We start from the raw sequence: 22593 nt of genomic DNA, 5'->3' as shown, positions 1-22593 counted from the left end.
AGGGACGGCAACAGCAGCTCCCCGGAGGACTCCCAAGGAGAGGGGAGAGGAGAGGAGGCTGAGGGAACACTCCACAAGGGAAGGTGTTCAAAAAAGGGTGAGAGGCTGCCAGCTCTGCAGGCAAGGGGTGAGATAACGGGGCTCCTGAGCCCCACAGGGGTGCTGCAGAAAGAACGTGGTTGTGGTTAAGGGAGCCGTGGACTCAAAAAAAGTTGAAAACCTCTGGCATATGTTAAGTGATAAGAATCCTGCCTTCCTTTCCCTTTGGGCCACCCCAACTGAGTAAGACAATATTTATAAACCACCAAAAACAGGCATTCTGAACACTGTTTCCTTAATAATTACATTTTCTACATGAAGCAAAATATAAAGACTCTTCATTATATTATTTACCAGATCTCTGTGAATAAAGCTGTTTCTCTCCAGGTACTCCATCCCTTCACAAACATCCTGGCACATTGTCAGCAGATGGTCTTTAGTAAAGTGTCCACGTCTTTGCCGAAGGTAATTCAGGAGGCAGCCGTGCTCCATGAACTCTGTCACTATATAAATAGGTCTCTGCTGGGTGCAGACACCATACAGCTGGACTAATTTTGGATGCGTCAACTTCCTGAAAGGAATTAAAATCCATATATTTAATTGCCTCTGCTGAGTGACCAGCAGTCTTTGGCCATTCCCTAAAGCTCCCCAAACTATTTCTATCCCAGCTGGTCATTTTAAGACTTATCACTATGACTTTTAAGAATTGTGCCTGAGTTACTTTTTTTCCTACTCCCTCCATTCGCTTTTTCGTGTGCATCATGTCTAAAGACTGAGCTGAGGTTTTCACTCCTGATATTTGTGGGACACTATGAGACTCTTTTCTTTTTAAAATTATTTTATTTATTCTGACAAAGTAATAATCATAAATAAATAAGAATAAAAATGTGCACCCCACCACTGAGACCATTCTACTGTAACTATCCAACCTTCCAAGATTTCAACACCTCTTGCGATGGTTTGACCCTTCCCATTTTAACAGTACAAATTCTACAAACACCCTTCATATCTCCTCAAAATCATTTCTCCTGCTAAGTCCCCATCTTCCTTTAATGGCACATGTTATTTTATGAAAAATAGCTACATCCCACACCTCTTTATACCATTCTTCTATTTTATATTCTGCCCGCCCCTTCCACTTCCCAGCTATAATAATGTGTGCAGCTGTCAATAATTTTGTGAGCAAGCCCTTCGTAGCCTGCGAACCTTCCACTCCATCGTAAATTGATAATAATGCTACCTCTGGACTTTCAGTCAGCTTTAACCCAGTGATTTCTGTTATCTCCTTAAAGACCTTTTGACAGAAAAATTGTACATACAGTATTTAAACCCCTACCACATGTGAACATAATTTCCTGTTCCCTGGCATCCCCTCCAACAAAACACCAAATATACTCTGAGCGCTTTTTCAGCCAAAGGGTGGAATACAAATACTTTAAATAAATAAAGGTGCATGCAAATACCCTAGGGAGAAGATACATAAGGACCAGGCTCTTTAGGGTTTTAAAAGCAAAGCCTAGCACCTATACACGCTACTTACATCATCACTTTAGCTTCTTCTATGAAGTCCTCTTCATACATTGCACCTTCTCGGATTGCTTTGATGGCCACTTTATATTGCGCTCTCCATTTGCCAAGGCGCACCACACCAAAAAGGCCGCTGCCCAACTCTCTCATGAAGGTGAGCTCGGCAGGATTGATCTCCCATTTCTCTACAAGGGAGGAAAATAAAAAAAGGTGTTCAGGGGAAGACAATGCTTATGCCCCCACCCCGGGTTCCCTTTTTCTTTTTCTGACTCAGCCAAAACCATGATCCATCCTTTCCCACAACCAGAGAAATTTGGCACTCACTGCAGGATCCCCACTTCTCATTCTCAAAGCTTTCCTTTAAAAAATGGATACTGTAGTTGGGACATCTTTCTCAAAGAAGAATACTCCACAGCAACTGGATCTTCAGGAATCCTCTTCACTCAACAGGTTCTTGTAGTTTTGTTTTTTTATTTAAAGAAATCTAAAACCTTTTATACCTAAGCTCCCAACTTTCTAATACAAATCTTTCACAGGAGACATTTTATTGAGGGCTCGTCCAAGCAGTTTTCTGCTTGACTTTCTAGGCAGGGGTCCAAGCAGTATCCCCTCTTGTCCTTGTTCCTTTTCCCATAGAAAACCCACTATTCAGTTCTAAATCAGAGAGCAAACATCAATCAAGAGAAAACCTGGAGCGCAACAAGAGGAAGGTGTGGATAGGCCCAAACCAACAAATGCAGATTGTGTACTGTAATCCACTTGCCCCTTCTGAAGCAACATCTCTCATGCTTCTCACACTTGACAGAAGCCAACCCAGCCTTTGTTTGCTAAAATACAAGCACTGCGGTCTGGTACTTCTCTGGGCCGCTTGTGTCACTTCTCAAGAAAGCTTCAACCCCTAATGTGTCGGACTATGCTTTTGTAATTTAAGACATTACTTCACATCCCATCTGTCATTAACATGGTGATTAATTCTTGTTCCAGCATCTTTCTAGTGCCAATATTTCCCCTTTCCCCCTTAGTCTAGTTACACTCTATTATATTTCATATGAATTACTGTTGGACCTAACCTATCATAATAATCATAGAGAAGGGGAAGAATAGATCCTACTATATTGTCCTGGGAAAGGCAATTTTAAGGCCTAAACGAGACATAAACCCAATCACAGGATTGGCGCTTGTGTGTTTGTTTTCTTCTTTACCAAATAGCAACTATGAGAAGGCTCTTTTCCAAGAGGTGTAGGGAGGGGGCTCTTTTAACTCTTTGTTCCCGTGGCTGTTAGTTGCTCTGGGCTAAGATTACAAGTGCCAATGTCAACTTCCCTGGACCAACCATGGAAGTGGGGATCTAAATCAGGACCAGGGCGGGGGCAAAGTGTTAAAAAAAACCCCTCATCCTTCATGCAGTGGTCCTCATCCAGATTGCCCCATCCCATGGCTGTTATTTAGTCAATAAAAACAAGCATGTAAGGGCCATCACATGACTGTCATGTCTAATTTCATCAAGCGTAGGCTTACAGAGTTGAGAAGGCTTTTCAGCACTGCAGATGTTGAACTATCCGTTACCAAGAACATAAGAAGATACTCAATTTCAAACAAAATTGCCTCTTTGTAGATTTACAGAATGTGATCCCCACACTTTCAAAATAAATCTTTTGTTATGTAGGTGTGTAAACATACCATAACTGAATCCTGCTGTAGTTGGGGAGGGCTTCACCTTTGGAGTCACTGGGTATCGTAACCTTGTAACAAGACCTGGAAGTTTGGGGGAAATCCATATGGAGACTACATCAGGAATTAGGAAGGGTAGTAATGTACGGTAGTCCTGCTGTTATTAGCGCATACCATGATATTGGGTTGCCACATTTTTGTTAATTAATAATCATTCACTTTGCTGTCAGATATGTTAAGATATAATAAAATAAGTGTTCTCAGAAGCTTAAAAAATTAGGATCAGCCTGCAGTTTAATATGTTCAAGGGTATAGCATACGTTACAAAGATAATTTGGAACCACAAAGGTTAAAAAAAAGTCAAATAAGATGGGGAGCACGGGAGGGTTACAGAATAATAGTTTGCTTTCTTGCACAAATACCAAACGTACAGTATCCAGGGAAAATACCCCAGTTATTATTTAAAAACTAAAAGTGTATGTCTAACTTGTTTCTCGAGCAGCAGGCCACCCCAATGCTGAATTATTTTTTGAAACTGAAGGGAATTTTAGGGGCAAAGTGTGATTTAGCATGGAATATTACCATAAAACAAATCCAAAAACCCCACTGGGTACGCAGGGTTCATCTGGACTTCCTTTCGGATCGCATTTCTAGACACACATCTACACTTTCAGTCACAGCACTTTTTTCTTTTCTTTTGCCCCAGCACTTTCCCCATGAAAACCCACTCTTCACTGCTGAATTAGAGCAAACAACAATCCATGGAAAACCCGAATTGCCATTTTTTCCGATTTAGCATTAAAGAGTGGGTTTTCCTACAGAAAGTGGCAGGGGTGGGGAGTGCTCGGACACAGCGCTTGAAAGTGCAGACCTATGCAGTGGGCCATAGGCTCTCTAGCTAGGAAGGTGTACTTGTCTCCCGAAGTTATGCAACTAGATTGTTAAGCAGCATTCATTCAAGTGATAAGAATCTTGGACTCATTTACCTGCAGCGTTGTGTTTATGATACTCAATTAGCTCAGGAATGGAGTCAAATAAATGTTTTTCAGCTAGGTAGTACTGCTTTTGTGATGTCATCGTTTCTTTTATATGGTAGTGTCTTATTCCAGATAACCCTTCTCTAAAAATAACAATAAGAATAATTTGGTTTTTCATTTACACTAGACATAATTATGTTATGTATCTTGCTAATAAAGTATTTTACTAAAACATTTACGAGTGTTTTTCAATCAGTAGAGTCATTTAGGAACAAACTTTGCCCTGAAACTGTTAACTGAAGTGAGCTGCTAAAGAAGAATTACAGTCTTTGCCTCTTTTGTTCACAACGATTGTGAAAACCTAGTGCATGCAGCTACAGTAGAAGTAGCCAGGTAGCTTAGGCACAAACATACATGTGTGAGACCAACCCTACAAGCTAGTAAAGTTATTCAGTCCATCTGAGACTTCTAAGATACCAGCATTTTTAAAATTCAAATTGAGAGAGAAGGAAGAATAAGAAGCAACATTAAAGAAAACAAACAAATACATTTCTGGTGAACTTTACAGCTACATATATATTTCCGATGATAGTTTCAGCAACTTACATAAAGTGTATCCTTGGTATGTGCAAAGGCAATGCACAGGGTCCATTCTGAGGCTTAAGCGAACAAGGAGAGTTCCTCAGGAAAATGGAGGCAAGGGGATGAGGGGCTGCCTCACAGTTTCATGGGAATTTGAGGTCAGCAAACGCCAGCCTTTGCAGATGTGGATGTGACTTTGGACTGAAGTCGAGAGAAGCTCTGACTCTAATGCGGGTGGTCATGTAGCCCATCAGAAATTAATTTAGAGACTTTTCCCACCTTCTTAATTATTCTAAGCTTCCATTACCAAAGAAGAGGCCAGTTCCAACTAACTAGGATAATAAAACCAATCCTAGGACACCATTTGATCTAATTTAGTTGGTGCAATGACCTGTTTGGATAAATGACTGGAGGCACACATTTCAGCTTACTTCTACAGAAAAGGTTTGATGATAAAAATGTGTGTGGTTTGTCTTAAAAGAGGAAGCATACAAGCAAGAAATTGTAATGGGGGGGAGGGGCGGCAGCGGTATAATCTGTTGATTGAGCAACTTACCCTCCAAATTTTGCATAAAGGGATACTGTATATAAACCTGGTTGACTAGAGTCCCTCACCATGAAACCACCTTCTTTATCCTAAAATCCAAAAAAAAAAAATGAAAACTTCATTCATCAAACTTTTCCTATTTGAATGATTTATGATTCATTCAAGCATATGAAATTAAGTTGGTTTAAGTTTTTATGTTGTACAGTACTTAAAAACATTATAAAGCAAATGCTCACTTCATTTCTTAGGAGTTGTTCAGCTTTGCTTCTGTTTAGATTTCGACAGTACCATCTAAAGAGAAAGGGGGGAATCAAAAGCTGTAATATGTGACATCTGTAGTATGGCCATGTTTATACTTTAAAAGCATAACAGGGAACAGATCCAATTCAGACATCCTGCTGATCCCTTAACCCTGCTTAAGAATTTGGGAATACTGTAGGTTATGAGCTCCTTCCCCATGCCATTATTCTCTCTTCTGTGTTTATTCCCTATAAATGCATACAGAAATACACACACCACATTTCTGTTTACCATGGTTTCGTGTTAAATATCTGCATTGTTAGAAAACATTAATGCTAACCAGATTCTCTCTCAGTTAATAAAGAAGCATGATTAAGACAGACAAGGAAAATGTGTGGGAATGTTTGTGCTGAAGAGGTGTGAAGGGGCGCTCAAACCACAAACTGCTTTTAATATCTTAATCATTGTAAATAAAATAGCGGTGTTATGTCTCTAACAAGTCACAAGGAGTTCTGAATTAGCTTTATTTTCTTGTGATGTGTACTCATAAGCATATATCAATTTTTCTTAATGTAAAATATGAAGTGGCCCTAGCTACCCTACAGTGTTGATTTCCTGTGAATAAAGAGGGTAAGTATCAGTACGTGTTTTACGTAACAACAGCTTTTATGAAGTTTTGGAACCGGTCAGGAGTGTTTTTTTTAATGTTAGCTTACTCTCAAACTGGTGAAAGAAGAATACTGTAGAAGTGGATGTCAGAGCTCACTTGATTCAGCCACTTATTTTTATTCAGTTGCCAAAATACATACAGAAGTTTTTGCTCCTGGGTATTACATTTAAGAATTACTTACTCATATTGATCTAGACTGTTGGACTTCTTTCCTGTTACATAGTTGCTTGGAATATATCCTTTGCTTCTAGAAGTGACCAAAAGAAACCCATGCTTAGAAAACACATATTATATTAACAATGTCAGAGTAATAAACTTGCATTTATTTATAAATTCCACAGTCATCTATCTAGCCCACACAGGGTACTCAAAGCAATGCACAGGATAATAAAGAACGAATAATATATGAGCTTGCTTTCAACATACGTATTAGTGCTACTAACATTTTTCTTAACCAATGCTCATTCTCATTGTAAATCAAGAAATTAATGCGCACTCTTATTCCCAACATCTTTTAAAATATATTCTTTATAGCATGTTGAAGGTGCATCAATCAAATTCTGGATCCATCTATTTAATCTTCATGATAAACACAGAAGGCAGCATGTTGAGTGGAGCACTTATTGCACATATTACACTTTTGCTGAAGGAACTGATACATGCTCAAGCTCTGGTTGCTAATACACAAAGCCCTAAAGAACTCAGGACCAAGTCACCTGAAAGACCACATGTCCCTTTACAGATGCTTAAATCATCTGGGGAAACCCTGCTGAATATGATAGCATATTTTTGCTGTTGCCCCTATACTATGGAATGCCCTTCCCTCTGCCCGTTAAGTTGCTTCAGATGTATTGGAAATACATCTCTTTTTCTCCAGGATTATTTCCCTGACCCATATGATCAGACTCTGTTTTTTGTGTCTGAATTCCTCCTTTTATACTACTGTTTACTGTTTTATGCTGTATTTTTATTTTAACGGTATTATTTTTATGTTTTACATCACTTAGGAGATTTTTTAAATATTAAACAGTAGATAAATGGAAATCATGGACCCATATGGCCTTCCCCCCGGAGACATTTTTAGTCATACCTAGAGACAACATCCCCTGACATTTGTGCCATAGTTATTTATTTAAAAAATATAGTGTGTTTTTGTGGTTCCAAAAGCTTCAGGTCAATGCCTTATGAAGATATACAATCTCTATCATTCTAGAGAGCAGGCAAAGTGGTGAGAACAGCAGTTATAGATCATTATCACTTTATCAGGCATTGACGGGAAACTACAGGAAGAAGAGCAGAATATCTTCCCTCTCTCTTGCATGTGTATTGCAAGCAAGGAGTGGGGTGAAGGAAGCTCCCTTCTGCATCATGTGATAGAAGTCTTCTTTGTGCCAGCGCATCAGCAAACATGAGTCCATTCTTAGGTGGTGGCTGCCTTCAGGCAAGTTCCTGGAATGCATGCATGCAAATGTGTACACAGGAATGCTGACACACAACCTTTGGAGGGGTGCTGGCTCTTGAGCAAAAACAGGTTGGACACCCATTCACCAACAATTAAAATGTTCATTGTTGTTGTTTAGTCGTTTAGTCGTGTCCGACTCTTCGTGACCCCATGGACCAGAGCACGCCAGGCACTCCTGTCTTCCACTGCCTCCCGCAGTTTGGTCAAACTCATGTTGGTAGCTTCGAGAACACTGTCCAACCATCTCATCCTCTGTTGTCCCCTTCTCCTAGTGCCCTCAATCTTTCCCAACATTACTAAAATGTTAGTAATGACCATCATAATGTAGTTACATCTATCGGAATCATTGTACCATCCATTTCTGGCAGTATTAAAAAGCTGAAATAATGGTCGCATTCCTTACCCGTATTTATCTCTTGCTTTCCACCAATGAATGTCATTTTTTTCAAGGATGGTATATTCTTGACCTCTCTCCAATCTCAAGTCATGAGGTTCCGTGGGCTGAAAGTCATACATGGCTACTACTATTTCTTCCTCTTCCTCCTCTTCTTCCTGGGGAACAGGGGGTGGGGGCCTTCTCTGAAAATGAAACAAGGTATTAGAACTATTATCACTTAAGATTCTAATCATTATATTTAATTAAGGTTTTTGTGATAGGTCGGGGGGGGGGGGAGGGCTAAATGCCTGGATTTAATAAATGTCAGACTTTAATTGGAACTGGTATGTTAAAACAGGATGTCAGACCCTTCTGTCTTAAGATAGATCAGTGTGTGATCTGTGTGAGACCAACTTCAAAGCCCTTGGAATTGGCATAAGTAAAAACTAATTAAGTCAGGCAGACATCTTAAAGGGAGACACCTCTTAATCCTAGAAAATTAACATGAGTTAAGTGTTAATTAAGTCACAACCAATTTCCTTGGGAGAAAACCTCGTGGGGGGAGAGAGCGCCATTAAGACAACAGACGGTTAGCACAACTGTGTTACAAAAGACCTGGGCTTAGGTTAGCAAGTTTAGAACAGGTAGGATGTGCCCTTTCTTTTTTGCAGGGGGGGTGGGTGGGGGGAGGCAAGCTGCAGGGTGTGGGTGTTTGGTTGTTAAGAATTAGCTTGGGAGTTTTGACAGAAGAGACAAGAACCTGTTTGCACATATCTAGCACAAGCATATCCCTGTGAATACTGGCATTTGTATGGAAATACAGCATACTGATCTCAATGGAATATTTAAGCATAGCATATGGTACAGCACAGGACAGTCGGGGTATAAATTATATGTTGCCTCAGCAGATACACGTTTCCAAACATGTGTTTGCTGAGTCCATTAGGAGTTGGAGCTTTTACTCAGAACCCCATTGGACTTGGATTACCTATATTTCAGGTTGTACAACAACCTGAAATATATAGTTCCAGCTATAATAGTACAGAACCGAATGTAAGTTAAAAGCATAAGACAACTCCTGCTGAATCAGACCAAAGACCCATAAAATCTTACAGTGAACAGTCAGGTGCCAATAGGCAGCTCAAGCAGTACCTGAGCACAACAACACTTTTTTACTTGTGATCCACAGCAACTCAGAGATAAACCACCTCTGATACCACTGGTGATATCAGACTAGTAACCATTAACTCTTATCAGCTGTAGCTGCTTAGTGCTCTGAATTCTCTCCTTACCTTACTTTTATCGGGCATTGATGGAGGCAAAGTCTTCATACCTAAAACAAACCATAGATATCAGAGTCTGAATTTAGAGGTATCTGTTAAAGGCTTACGTATATAACATCAAGATTTTTTAAAGATCAGAATGATTGCACTTCCCCTAATCTGATCATGTTGCTGATTGATTAACCATTATAAATGGTTATGGATTAACCAACACAGATGGAAGTGAGCCACAGAATTTTACGCACTCTTCGCCCCCGCTTCTGATGTGCAAATTTTCCACACTGGGTCTAACCCATTAAGTTAATTTAGCGTCAACATCAACCATCGTTGTGGTTCAAAGCAGAATCTGAAAATGTGTATGGTGACACTGTATGGTGTGGTGTGCTGACCATGCTGTCAGAAGAATCGTAGAATCATATGAGTTGGAAGGGACCCCAAGGTCCCTGAGACCCCTGGGTATATGGTGGTATATAAATTCAATAATTTCAATAATAATAATAATAATAATATAACCACCACAGGCAGAAGCATTTAAACAGGAATAGGAACCCCTATGGAGGTGGCCGCAATCACCCTGGTTATAGTATGAGTCTAAGTCAGGCATCCCCAAACTGCGGCCCTCCAGATGTTTTGGCCTACAACTCCCATGATCCCTAGCTAACAGGACCAGTAGTCGGGGAAGATGGGAATTGTAGTCCAAAACATCTGGGGGGCCGAAGTTTGGGGGTGCCTGGTCTACGTAGGTCCATAAATAGTACGCAACAGGGATGATCTTAAGGTTGATTGGGATCTGCTGACATATCTCTGGGTGATTTGCACAAGACTGGCAAGACTGACTGTCAATTATTAAATACAAGGGTTGCCAAAGCTGCATCCTTATGCATGGCTACAAAGTCTACGAACCTTGCTGCTCACAACTGCTTTAATCAGAGGCACCATGTACGATGCCATGGACCTGGCGCGAGTTGCATGCGTGTGACATTATGCACACTACATGCATTTTTCACGCATCACCGAGAGGAGGCTGAGCGCGGAGCCCAGTGAAGCACCGTTTCAGTGACCGGCGGCTCCTCCCCTCTCGTGTTCAGGAGAAGCCAGCCACTGAAGCCATTCTGCTCTTGGCTCTGCTCTCTGCCTCCTCCGTCCCCTCAACAGATATGGGGGAAGAAGAGGAGGAGGAGGAGGAGGAGGAGGAGTTTGGATTTGATATCCCGCTTTATCACTACCCTAAGGAGTCTCAAAGCGGCTAACAATCTCCTTTTCCCTTCCTCCCCCACAACAAACACTCTGTGAGGTGAGTGAGGCTGAGAGACTTCAGAGAAGTGTGACTAGCCCAAGGTCACCAAGCAGCTGCATGTGGAGGAGCAGGGAATCGAACCCAGTTCACCAGATTACAAGTCCACCGCTCTTAACCACTACACCACACACTATGGGGCGAATACCCTCAGCCCCATAGAGTTGGCGCCCTTGGCTTTCATTATAAGCTGGCAAGGATCATTACCATATACCTGCCTCCAAAAGTACGTCGAGGGACATGCTTCCCATTTCCTCTTTCATTTTTTGAAAGTTCAAATTGGAACCAGAGCAGCTGAACATAAAGAGACACAATTGAGAGGAGAAGAAGGGGAACAATCTGGGAGGCTGCGGGGAGGGAAACCGAACAGATGGGATAAATAAAAAAAATTAAAAAGTCATCCAGTAGCACCTTAGAGACCAACTAAGTTTGTTCTGGGTATAAGCTTTCGTGTGCATGCACACTTCTTCAGATACACACAGATGGAGTTAGATTCCAACACAGCAGCAACTAAAAAGCTTCCCCACTACCACATTAAATTGCTGAAGAAGAACGCTTGGCTTGGTGAGCTTGGTTCTGATACGGATCAAAAAGTCTTGGGCTGAAAATGTGCTCAGAGATTTTGACTCTTAATCCTTAGTGTATGTCTGCCTACCTGAGCCACTAGTTTGCAACCTAGCTCCAGTTGGTGTACTTTAGGGTTCCGGGATATGAGGGTGCCTGAAGTCTGGGCACCCTGGTACAATGAATACAAGCACTTACCATTTTCAAAGAGGTTATATTTTTCACATCCAGGTGCTAATTTTTCTGTTTGTCTGCAGCACTGATAGATTCCATCTGTCCAGAATTTAGGGTGGTACTTAACCATTATATTATTGTTGTTCTTTATTTCTACAAAAAAAATAAAATGCCAACATTTCAGGCCAAAATGCCAATGTTTTGTTAGTAATTTAATCTTCTAGCTTCGGCACTGTTCATATTTTAGCCTAAGGGAACCATCCTTATTGACACATCGCCACTCTTCAGAGATTAAGTACACCCGAACATGAAAAACTCCACCGAAATATAAAACATCTACGCAAACAGGCATTATTCAGACATTATTAAAAGTCAAATGACCTGCCATATCATTAATGACCAAATCATCTATGGTAAAATGAAGTTTTGGGCTTTGCTCAGAGTACTTCCTTATTTTGGGATACATTTGTGTGGGATAAAGTTCTATTTATTTTTTGGCTTTGCTGCTCTAATAATCGAAAACATAGTAGATAAAGTGGGTATTCTGCACAGTCAAAGACTTTAAATTATGCCTCAACCTCTAGTTGAAATTTATATTGAGTTTACATCAATTTAACTATCACGGCTTCTCCCAATGAATTCTGGGAATTGCAATTTAGTGAAGTGCTGAGAGTCCTCCCATTAGATTCCTACTTCCTTACAGGCCCACAATTCTTAGGATGGAATTAGATGTTACTCAGCACCATAGCACTGGGAGTCCTATTTTGGCCCCATAACATACGCACGGGGCAAGGACTGGTAGGGCAACTTCAAGAGAAAAAAATCAATGGGTAGAGGTGCTCAATCCCTTGTCCACTGATTCTCTCCTGCAAATACCCCTCAGCTTAAAAAAGAATTTGCTCAAGATCATAAGACCGTAAGACGGCTGCAGCGAAAATGTTTGCCCTTGAAGAAGGCTTTTGCTGATAGACGCAAGAAGGGTTAAGCAGCTTATTTTCTCCTGCATGTACCATGCTCCAACATTAGCATTAACCAAAAGGGAAGTGTTTAAGGAAGATGCATTTGATGGTATCTAGATCTATTATTATGGTTCCCAAGAAGAGGGAAATAAGCGTTGAAGATGTTGAAATATTATTTCTTATGAAGACTTAACTTGTACAAGTAGTTATGATCCCCTTCTCACTGTTTTACCCTGCATAGTTTTCAACTGACTTCTTCTCCCTCCCACCAAGAAATATATCACCAGAAATATGCAAAATTCTATTTTCTGTTTTTAAATAATGCTGGCTGGGGGTGCATCAGTATGTGCATGTGAGAAAGGTCTTTGTTAGCCTTTTAGATCAGGTTCTTTCCTTCTCTCCACTCGTATGCAAATGTTATAAACAGCTGCAGTTACCTTCTTTCAAGTTCCTTACCCACTGATCTCTACTGTATGCAGTGGGAGCAAAAATATAAAGCGTGCTGTTCTCATACACAACCTGGAAAGGACGAAGAAGAGAAAAGTTATTATAAGAGTGGCAATATTGGCTGTGCTATATTGACTACTGTACAGCTCATATCTCCTCAATAAGTGCAAAATTTGTGCTTGGGATCCATAACAGTCTGGACCAGTAAACTAATGCTCAATTCTGTCAAGATGAAGGTACTGTTTCTGATTGTCTCGCTCATCTGCCCAGGCAGGTGGTGTTCATCCAAGTTGGTGGCCATCACTACATCTTCTGGGAGACAATTCCATAGTTAAACAAAGTGTTGTGTGAACCTTTTGTCTGTCCTGAATCTTCCAATATTCAGCTTCAATGAGTGACCCAAACTTCTCTCAACCGTCTCCTTGCTCACTTTCCCCCTTTGAACTAAAAAACAGAAAATGTTGCGTTTCTCCTCATAGGGGAGTTGTCCCATCTCCTTGATCATTTGGTTTTCCTTTTCTGAGCCTTTTCCAGCTCTGCATATCCTTACTGAGGCAAGGTGTACACAGTATTCAAATTTGTGGTCGCATCATAGATACGTATGATGCTATTGTGACACTGGTATATTTATTTTCAATCTCTTTAGGGTTCCCCACTCCGAATATTGTTTTAGGCATCACTGACCCATAGACAAGACAGAGGTGCCAGTAAACTTAAGATAAACTCAGTGTTTGCAAATGCCCAAACATCTTTATGAAGAAACCCTAAGGGGTGGGTGGAAGTTCCCTAAAGCAGCTCTTAATAACTCAGTTACACATAACATTCTGGCAGTGACTGGCAGGATGCTGATGAGTGTGCAGCAGGGAAAGGGCGGACTGGAGTCTGACTTGGGAGAGCAGGGCAATGGTTTGTGGGGACTTGTACCAGCCAGGAAGCAAGAAGCTTCAGAGCTGGAGGGTGGCGCACAGGATGGGTCAGAGAAAGGGATAGATCAGGCAAGTGAAGGACCAGGTGAAGGCCCCACCGTCTCCTGCACCACTGTCTCGCAGAACCGGGGGGGGGGGATTGAAAAGGGATGTAAAGGTAAACGTAAAGGACCCCTGGATGGCTAAATCCACTCAAAGGCGACGATAGGGTTGTGGCGCTCATCTCGCTTTAGGCCAAGGGAGCCGGGCATTTGTCCGCAGACGGCTTTCCGGGTCATGTGGCCAGCATGACTAAACCACTTCTGGTGCAACGGGACACCATGACAGAAACCAGAGCGCACAGAAATGCTGTTTACCTTCCCGCTGCAGCAGTACATATTTATCTACTTGCACTGGCATGCTTTCGAACTGCTAGGTTGGCAGCAGCTGGGACAGAGCAATGGGAGCTCACTCTGTTCCAGGGATTCGAACTGCCGACCTTCTGATCAGCAAGCCCAAGAGGCTCAGTGGTTTAGACCACAGCGCCACCCGCTCCCCCAAGAAGCGATGGTAGCAGAGGAAGTGCCCACGCAGGTGCAGTCTCCAACTGCATGCATGTAGCCCATCAGAATAAGGGGGAGGGGGAGTGGTCCCGTGTTGCTGCAACTGCTCCATAGAGCATGTGCCTAGATGTTAGATTGGTGAGCACAGATATCCAGAACTGTAGAAGCAACTATGTTATATTGCCAATAAATAGTTAACTGTCATGTGCATTCCTTTGACTGGGATGCACCCTTGACATGTTGACTGATTGAGATGACAAACTGACTAGTGGGTGGGAAGGGAATAGAAAAGAGTGGCTGGAAAAAGAACAGAAAAGATATAAGAAGCCTGAGAGAACCAAGATGTCCTGAAGGCCACCAACCTGAACAGCTTCAAGGGGATTAGACAATTGTAACATATGAGCTACAGAATTTCCAAATAAAACAATGTTGTAGCATGGTAACACAAAATATATATACATACCGTATGTACTCGAATCTAATGCTCACCTTTTTCAGGCAAATTACATTGCAAGAATTAAGGTGTGCATTAGATTCAATTGCACATTTACATTTGCCAGCAAATCCTCTTTTTTTGGTTTCAAGTTTCTGAAAATTGAGGTGTGCAATAGAATTGATGGTGCATGAGACTCGAGTAAATACGGTATATTATTTGAAGTGGTCTAGCTGGAATTATGTAAAAGAACTACACTATACCTAGAGGTTTGGCTGGATATTTTAATATTTAGATGTTTGTTGAAATGTATGGACTGTATTGCAGCTTTCCTTAACTAGGTGTTCTCCAGATGTTCTGAACTACAATTCCCACCAGTCCCAGCTACCATGACCCATAGTCTGGGATGATAGGAGCTGTAGTTCAAACATCTGGACTAGACTGAATAACATTGTTTTGTAGTTATTTATGGAATTGACTCCGTTTTCAACCCTAAAACTTACCTGAAATGGGTATTTATTTTGACAGGGAATAACTAAAGCATCATTCTTCACGATTTCCACACACTTGATTTTGGAAATGTCCACTGATCCTTTTCGGTACTTTTTCTGCAACATGTCAAACAAATGTGTAATGAGGTCACATTTTTTAAATGCATGAGGTTACAGTACAAATTTCAGAGATATTGCAAAATTCAATTTTACGGACTATGCCAGAAGAGGGCACAGCACAATTCTTGTTCAAGTGAAACTTAACAACACATTGCTCAACGGCTTTGACATTCCTGAAGGTGGAGCACAAATGCATCATAAGTACTGATAGCTGTCAACGACTGCAGAAGACAGAAGACACAGTAAAAAAAACCCTCATAGGGTTTAATTTCTTACTCAGATTATTGAAGTCATTTCTTTGTGCAATTTTCATTACTAGGAGTGTTCTTGCAAGTGACTCCCATAAATGAATTTATGATTCATTCTTCAGAGACTGACACAACTATGTCAAGAAGATTTCTGCATGCCAATGTCTGATCCACAACTAGCCATGTGTCTTAAACCTTCATAAGTCAATATTTTAAGCAACAATATTATTTGCTGTCTAATCATATTAACTAAAATAAAAAAATTCATTCAGTAGCACCTTAAAGACCAACTAAGTTTTTATTTTATTTTATCTAATTTTTTTATTTTTTATTTTGGGTCTTTAAGGTGCTACTGAAGGATTTTTTTTATTTTGCTTCGACTCAGACCAACACGGCTACCTACCTGTAACTAGAACCATATTAACTAAGTTTAAGTCAAGGTTGTTGCTATTGTGCAAGCGGGAATCAATCGCATGCCATAAAATTAAGGTTGCATAATTCAAGTGGGCATGGCAAATTTGCCCAACAAATATTTTTCAAAAAAAAGTGTAATTTTTTGCAGTAAGGAAAGTGAGGGGAAAATATAGCCCCAAGTGTGGAATATCAATGGTTTGGTTCAGTGTCATATAACTTCCTCGCAAGTTTTTTAGTTTGTATGGTTTGACTGTTTTTGTTTCTTTTTGAAAAATTCAGTTAAAAAAACTATTAATAAAAAACTAGACTGAATCTTCAGTAAATAGCGGACATAATATAACTATGAAACAAATTTTTGTACAAGTACAGGCTGACTGTTCTTTATGCAGGTCTTCTGGAAGTGGTCCAGTTATGAAGATGGAAAGCATCCCTACGTAAAGCATACATACGTAAATTTATATGCTCATAAGGGACCAAAACCAGAGAAAAGGGAAAATAAAAGCTGTTGGTGCACATGTTAACACCCAATTCACAACAAAGAATGGAGCAGCACACAAAATCTTTCCACACAATAGTTGGTGGCAATACATACGCACTTCTTTTCCATTTACTATGTACACCTTACATGGCTTTAATGTGTTGCTCCTGGATATTTCATTTCACCCTTTTAAAAATCCAATGCACATCTAGCAAGAATTTTAAAGAGATAAACGGCTATAAATAAAATCTTCCTGCAAGCAATGCTCTGAAATCTTACCAACCATTTAAACTCTGTTGTACAACTCCTACTGTATGTGGGAATAGCTGTTTATCTGCCGGCTGGTGGGGAGTGACGGTCGCAGCCTGGCGCAGCTGTGCTTGGGGGCGATATTCTGGTTTCAGCATGGGCAGAGAAGGGCATAACCTCCTCCTCTCCCAGTTGTGCTGGCTGCTGCGGTTCCTCCGTGGTTGCGGCCAATTGCAGGCAAGCTTTGGGGCGCGATTTAGACAGTGGACCAGAGGGGAAACTTCTTCCCTCTGGTTGACTCCCTGGCTATAACAGCCAGCCACACCCAGCCCTTGGCCTCAGTCAATGACGCATTGCATTACTTTGCAGTACAATTCCTGTGTGGGAATGTACACCCAGCAGACATTCGCTGGAAGTGACAAAACTTTCTCCCTGCAGAAAGGCTGTTCTCTTCCCACTCTGCTACACTACAGTACTGTCGTTGAAAAGTCGCTTTGAAAATATTGGTAAACTGCATTTGTCGCATGCTCAATCAAGAAAATCCAACAAAAACCATTTAGGAGCAATGCCTGCTGAGACGCAAAAAGTGTGAACTCAGTGTTCTCGCTTCACTGCTCAGAATCAGGAAGTATGTCAGGATGCATGAATCTAGATAAGCTAAAAATATGCATGCGAAACAGCCTACAGTTCTTAAAAATAAATGAATAACACACCTCAAGTTGCGCACATATCAGCACCAGCAAACTTTATGGAAAACGTCAAGAAACAACTCTGCATGTTAGTATTATTTTAGATTGTTTTACTACAGGTCCCCCCCCCAACAAGTAGTTTGGGGTCCAGTCAATCTCACTCCAATGAAAATAACATACTTTCTTCCCTTACATGAACACATATATGGCTATGCAGACCCATCTTTCAACACAAAGGACCTGTGGCCCTTTTGAGATATCGCTGGGCTCCAACAGCCATTAGCCCCAACCAGGATGGCCAGCTATCAGGGAAGATGGGAACTGTAGCCCAGCAAATTCTGGAGGGCTATAGATTTCCCCATCTCTGCTTTAAAACACACACGTGGTGGTGCGGTGGGGTAGAGAAAGCTTGCTATTGTTAATGGATGCTTTTATATGGGACAGCAGTATCCTGGGCAAACTTTGTTTATGTTGATTTGTCTGCTGAGAAGCCAGTACAGTCTGCTGATGACTCTGAGGTGCGATCCAAGACAGTCAAGAAGCACATCTTAAGACAGGCATCCACAAACTTTGGCCCTCCAGGTGTTTTGGACTACAATTCCCATCTTCCCCGACCACTGGTCCTGTTAGCTAGGGATCATGGGAGTTGTAGGCCGAAACATCTGGAGGGTCGCAGTTTGAGGATGTCTGTCCTAGGAGAAGGCTAACACACACCTGGACAGCTACATATTGAAGAGTGGTGGACGAAAAAATATTTCAGGCAAGCTGGTCTCACGAAGAATCAGCGATTTTATCCTGCTGATGAACTCCAAAGGAGTCCCAGGATATTTTACTGGGATAATTATGTGTATTAATGAACAGAAACAGAGTACAGTATATGTGCTGCCACTCATGTCAAGCCACCCACAATGTTCTCAGGAAAGCAAACAAGTTTAATTCTTCACCATGTAGTATTTCCAATATGGCATCCGATCAGTAAGTTACATGCTATTATTTGAGACGGAGGAGGAATCTACCCTATTCAGATTCCAAAGCAGATTCACCTGATTCAATTCAGGTGAATTACCGTATCACCCACACAAGATCAATGGACCACTTCAGAATCAGCAAGCACACTGGCAGCAACTTTTCTTAGTTTTATTACAGATGCTGGATGACCATTCATTGTTAAACTGACAGCTTGTTAATAAAATTAAAAAATTCCTCCCAGTAGCACCTTACAGACCAACTAACAAACTTAGTTGGTCTCTAAGGTGCTGCTGGAAGGAATTTTTTTATTTTGTTTCAACTACGTCAGACCAAAACGGCTACCTACCTGTAGCTTGTTAATAATCACAGTGGGTTGGTTGATGCTTCCTTTGTGGGGGTTACCAAATGAAGGTTTTTAATGACTGGCAATGCACCTTCAATGTGTGCATGCTGGGGTTGAAGGTGGAGAAAATCGGTTCCGGTTTCCGCCGGCAGGAATGGCGGACCTGTTTTCCATCTCTCTGACCTTCGTGAGGAATTTGGCGGTTGCTAGGGGAGTAAATGGCAACCCCCTACCCTCTCCGGGGGTTACGGAGAGGGGCCGCTGGCCCGCGATGCCCCCAGACCCACTCCGACTGTTTTTGGAGTGGGGGGAGCTTGGGCTGAGCACTTACGAAGGCCAGGACTCCCGGACGCTAATCTGCATGGCGGGGATTTCCATGGTTAAAGAAGATAATTAGGCTTAAATCTATGGACATACTTCAGAAGGAGGGGAAGAAGCGCTGTTTACTGCTGAGAAATTTATGCTGCTGAGGGAGAGGAGTCAAAGGCTGTATTTCATCTGAAAGAAGGATTGATGGGGACGGAGCGATAAGGGAAATGAGTTTTTTTTTATTTTTCTTCATATGAGTTACTTCGTACCTTCCCAGACGCGATGTCCTGGTTTGTTTGGAGTGAAAGAGAAGCAAAAGACTGTGTGAGTTGAACTTTATAAACTGTTGTTACTGAGCATATTTTTTAAAGATGTGGAGTTGCCGACGAGAAAAGCCCCCCTCTAGTTGGATGGAAGGAGTCCTGGACGCGTTCGGAGGATTTATGAGCTGTGACGCACTTTGAATTGGAGCAGCGACCTGAAGCTAAGTTCAGCTATAGGGCAAGGAGATCCATTAATTTACCAAGAGTCTATGGTTTGATGTTTGGGTCTTCTGCCTGGAAAAGCTGTAAATTTTATAAAGATCGTTAATCTACCCGGTTATGAGAGAAAACGAAAGTGTTTTGAGTTTTTTTAAGATGGCGCTGCTTCGTGTTGACGCAACAGGGAGCTCCAGACCAAGAAGATTTATGGGGAGGCTGGACTGATTAACCCACACAGGAGAAAGAACATTTGTGAAACCTTGTTTGATATTTATCTCAGCAGCTGGGAAACAATCGGTTGAAAGTGGAAAACATCTATGTGACTGTAAGGGAAAGATTCGGATTATTATGAACTTGGAGAGACGATTTGAACTTTAGAAAAAAGACGGCAGTGGACGGTTGCGAGGAATCCCCAATTTCTTGAAGCATGGGAACCCAAAAAAATTTTTTAGATGATTTGGCATAATATTCGGTTTGATTGATATATATGTGTATAATTTGAAATAACGAATGTGATATAATTGGTTTTAATTGGAAAATTAATAAAAATATATTTTAAAAAAAAAGGTGGAGAAAATCATTTTATTTTAATTTGAGTAGATATAGAAGGCTCAGTTCAGACAAGGCTCCCTGCTATCTGAAAGAGTTGCGAGCTCTCTGTTTACACGATCTACACCAGGCACCCCCAAACTGCAGCCCTCCAGATGTTTTGGCCTACAACTCCCATGATCCCTAGCTAACAGGACCAGTGGTCAGGGATGATGGGAATTGTAGTCCAGAACATCTGGAGGGCCGAAGTCTGGGGGTGCCTGATCTACACTCACCAATCCTTATTAGCACACAAGAGGAAGAGATTGAAAGAATATGTTTCTGGTTTTGAACTAACTACAGATTCTGTGCCACTGGATCTTGGAAAACTGTGGCTTATTTAAATAGCAGTTTATTTCAATACTGGTTTGAGAACAACAAAGGATAAACCTTAGTTTCACTAGGAACTGTGGTGAGTTTAAAACCAGAAACTTCTAGTTTCTTTCTCTGGTGCATTAAAACAGAAGATTGGGGAGGAAAAGAGCATGAACTCAAGTTTCACCACAGTGGCCAGAAGGCAAGCGTGAAGGCAAGCCAAAGGAACACCAATTCAGGATGCCTATTTTAAAATGGCTTTTAGATCACTGGGAAGAAAAGTCCTATTAATTAGTTCCCTCTTCCCACCCTGTGGCAGAAATTAATGACATAATTAAGCACATACACCTTCTAGCACTAGAAATTATTCTTAGGCACTGATGGGCTAAGCAACAACTGCCTCTTGTATCCAGACCCTTTCTTATAAAAATGGTTCTGATCTTCTGTCAGGTGCCCCATTTGGTATGAATATTGTGGATTGCAACACCTATATGTGCCTGGGTGCTGCTTCCTGGTTAAGTGACTCTAACATGTAGTGCTAGGGTGAGGCAAGCTAGCTTTGTTGTTTTCCATTCTACACAGTACAGTGGTACCTTGGTTCTCCAACTTAATCCATTCCGGGAGTCTGTTCAGCTCCCCAAACTGTTCATAAACCAAGGCACAGCTTCCAATTGGCTGCAGGAGCTTCCCGCACTCAAGCGGAAGCCATGTCGTATGTTCGGCTTCCCAGAAACGTTTGCAAACCGTAACACTTACTTCCAGGTTTGTGGCATTCGGGAGCCGATTTGTTTGGCAACTAAGCCGTTCGAGAACCAAGGTACGACTGTACTTAAATTTTCAACTATCTTTTTACACTATTAGCCTGTTTCTTAATTGCCTTCTTATTGGTACTATGTTCCTATGATTATAATCTCCTTAAGAAATTGCTTCGTTTATCTTGGTGTGGCTTCTTGAAATAAATCTAGCTCCAAATCTGGTACTTGACTGGGACAATGCTACCAAGTAATTTGTGGGCTTGGAGCTCAGAAGGCAGAGAGCTTGTCTGTTTGGCTGTTGTTTTCATGAATCCCAAGGATGTCCAGAAACACGAGTTCCCCCTGGCTCAGGGGGGGGGGCAACAGCTCTACCTTGCAGGGTTGTTTTGGCCTGGTAGTTTGGTACCCTGCTATAGACCGGGGGATTGGAACACAGGATTTAGACCTCTGGTCCTGTTAGCTAGGGATGATGGGAGTTGTAGTCCCAAAACATCTGGAGGGCCGAGTTTGCCTATGCCTGCCCTAGACCTCACTGTCTGGGAACAGGAATGTCTAATTATATTATTAGTCTCTCAGCTTTACTGAAGCATTGCTGAACCTGGAGGAAAGTGGACAGATACAATGTACAGTACTGTTATTTCAAGGCTTTGCACTGTTTTGAAAATACTGGAAGATGACAGTGAGAACAGAGCAGCCACTTTTGCCAGCACTGGAGATACAAACCCATTATATACCTGCCTTAATTATGTTGCTGTGTTTACAATGGATTTGTGTCACCAGTACTGTACTATGAAAACATCAGCTTGGCTAAGCCATTGAATCCTACCTTTGACATTTACAGTATTTTTGCTAACTGCGGGCAGGGGCGGATCTAATATGAAAGTAATGAAGCTTAAGCTTTAGGGCCCCTAATCTTAGAGGGCCTCCAGAAGTGACCTTAGTCCACATTACTTAAAATTTTGGGCTCTAGTAGACTCAATTTCATCATTCTTTGATGCAACATGCATGTATATACTGTATAACATTTCCCTAATTTTCATCCCCCTCCATAACTCAAAAACTATAAGGCATAGGAATTTTTTTATTCACATCAGTGACTTTGAGATGTGAGATAATCCAGCACAGTAAATTTAATCAAAATCTGAGATCTAGTAGTTAATTGTAAAATAATAATAATGTGGTGATCTGTCATGGAACAACCCCACTGAAGAAGATAACTGTGGTTACCCAGACCTCGCTGCTCGTTGTGAATGAGCCCCCATAACAGCTCAAGATTCAGGGCCCCCATAATGTGGGTCCCACCACTGACTGCTAGGCCAAAATTTACAAAAGCAGCTTTCTATTCATCTCTGGGAAGTCTGTGGTTTTGGTTACTAAGAAACATGGGAGCTCCTTGAAAAAGATCCACCATGATTTTGTTGCGTCTGAGC

General features: G+C 41.4%; 1 protein-coding gene across 6 annotated transcripts in view; it reads right to left on the bottom strand.

The window, feature by feature from the left end:
• Positions 1–22593, bottom strand: part of TEC (tec protein tyrosine kinase) — a 55900-nt gene that overhangs the window by 4851 nt on the left and 28456 nt on the right. For all 6 annotated transcript variants that reach the window (XM_060278885.2, XM_060278886.2, XM_088660900.1 and 3 more), the window contains exons 3-14: positions 15217–15321; positions 12803–12884; positions 11431–11559; positions 9384–9424; positions 8119–8294; positions 6435–6500; positions 5580–5634; positions 5353–5432; positions 4224–4357; positions 3247–3321; positions 1580–1751; positions 394–610 (exon numbers count right to left, since the gene is read on the bottom strand). In XM_060278885.2, coding sequence (XP_060134868.2) covers positions 394–610; positions 1580–1751; positions 3247–3321; positions 4224–4357; positions 5353–5432; positions 5580–5634; positions 6435–6500; positions 8119–8294; positions 9384–9424; positions 11431–11559; positions 12803–12884; positions 15217–15321 — 1332 coding nt within the window. The remainder of the gene's footprint in view (positions 1–393; positions 611–1579; positions 1752–3246; positions 3322–4223; positions 4358–5352; positions 5433–5579; positions 5635–6434; positions 6501–8118; positions 8295–9383; positions 9425–11430; positions 11560–12802; positions 12885–15216; positions 15322–22593) is intronic.

Source organism: Zootoca vivipara, chromosome Z1 (assembly GCF_965207765.1).
Source record: "Zootoca vivipara chromosome Z1, rZooViv2.hap1.1, whole genome shotgun sequence".
Taxonomy (NCBI): domain Eukaryota; kingdom Metazoa; phylum Chordata; class Lepidosauria; order Squamata; family Lacertidae; genus Zootoca; species Zootoca vivipara.
The sequence above is the reverse complement of the archived record's forward strand: the minus strand, read 5'-3'. Positions and strand labels throughout refer to the sequence as shown.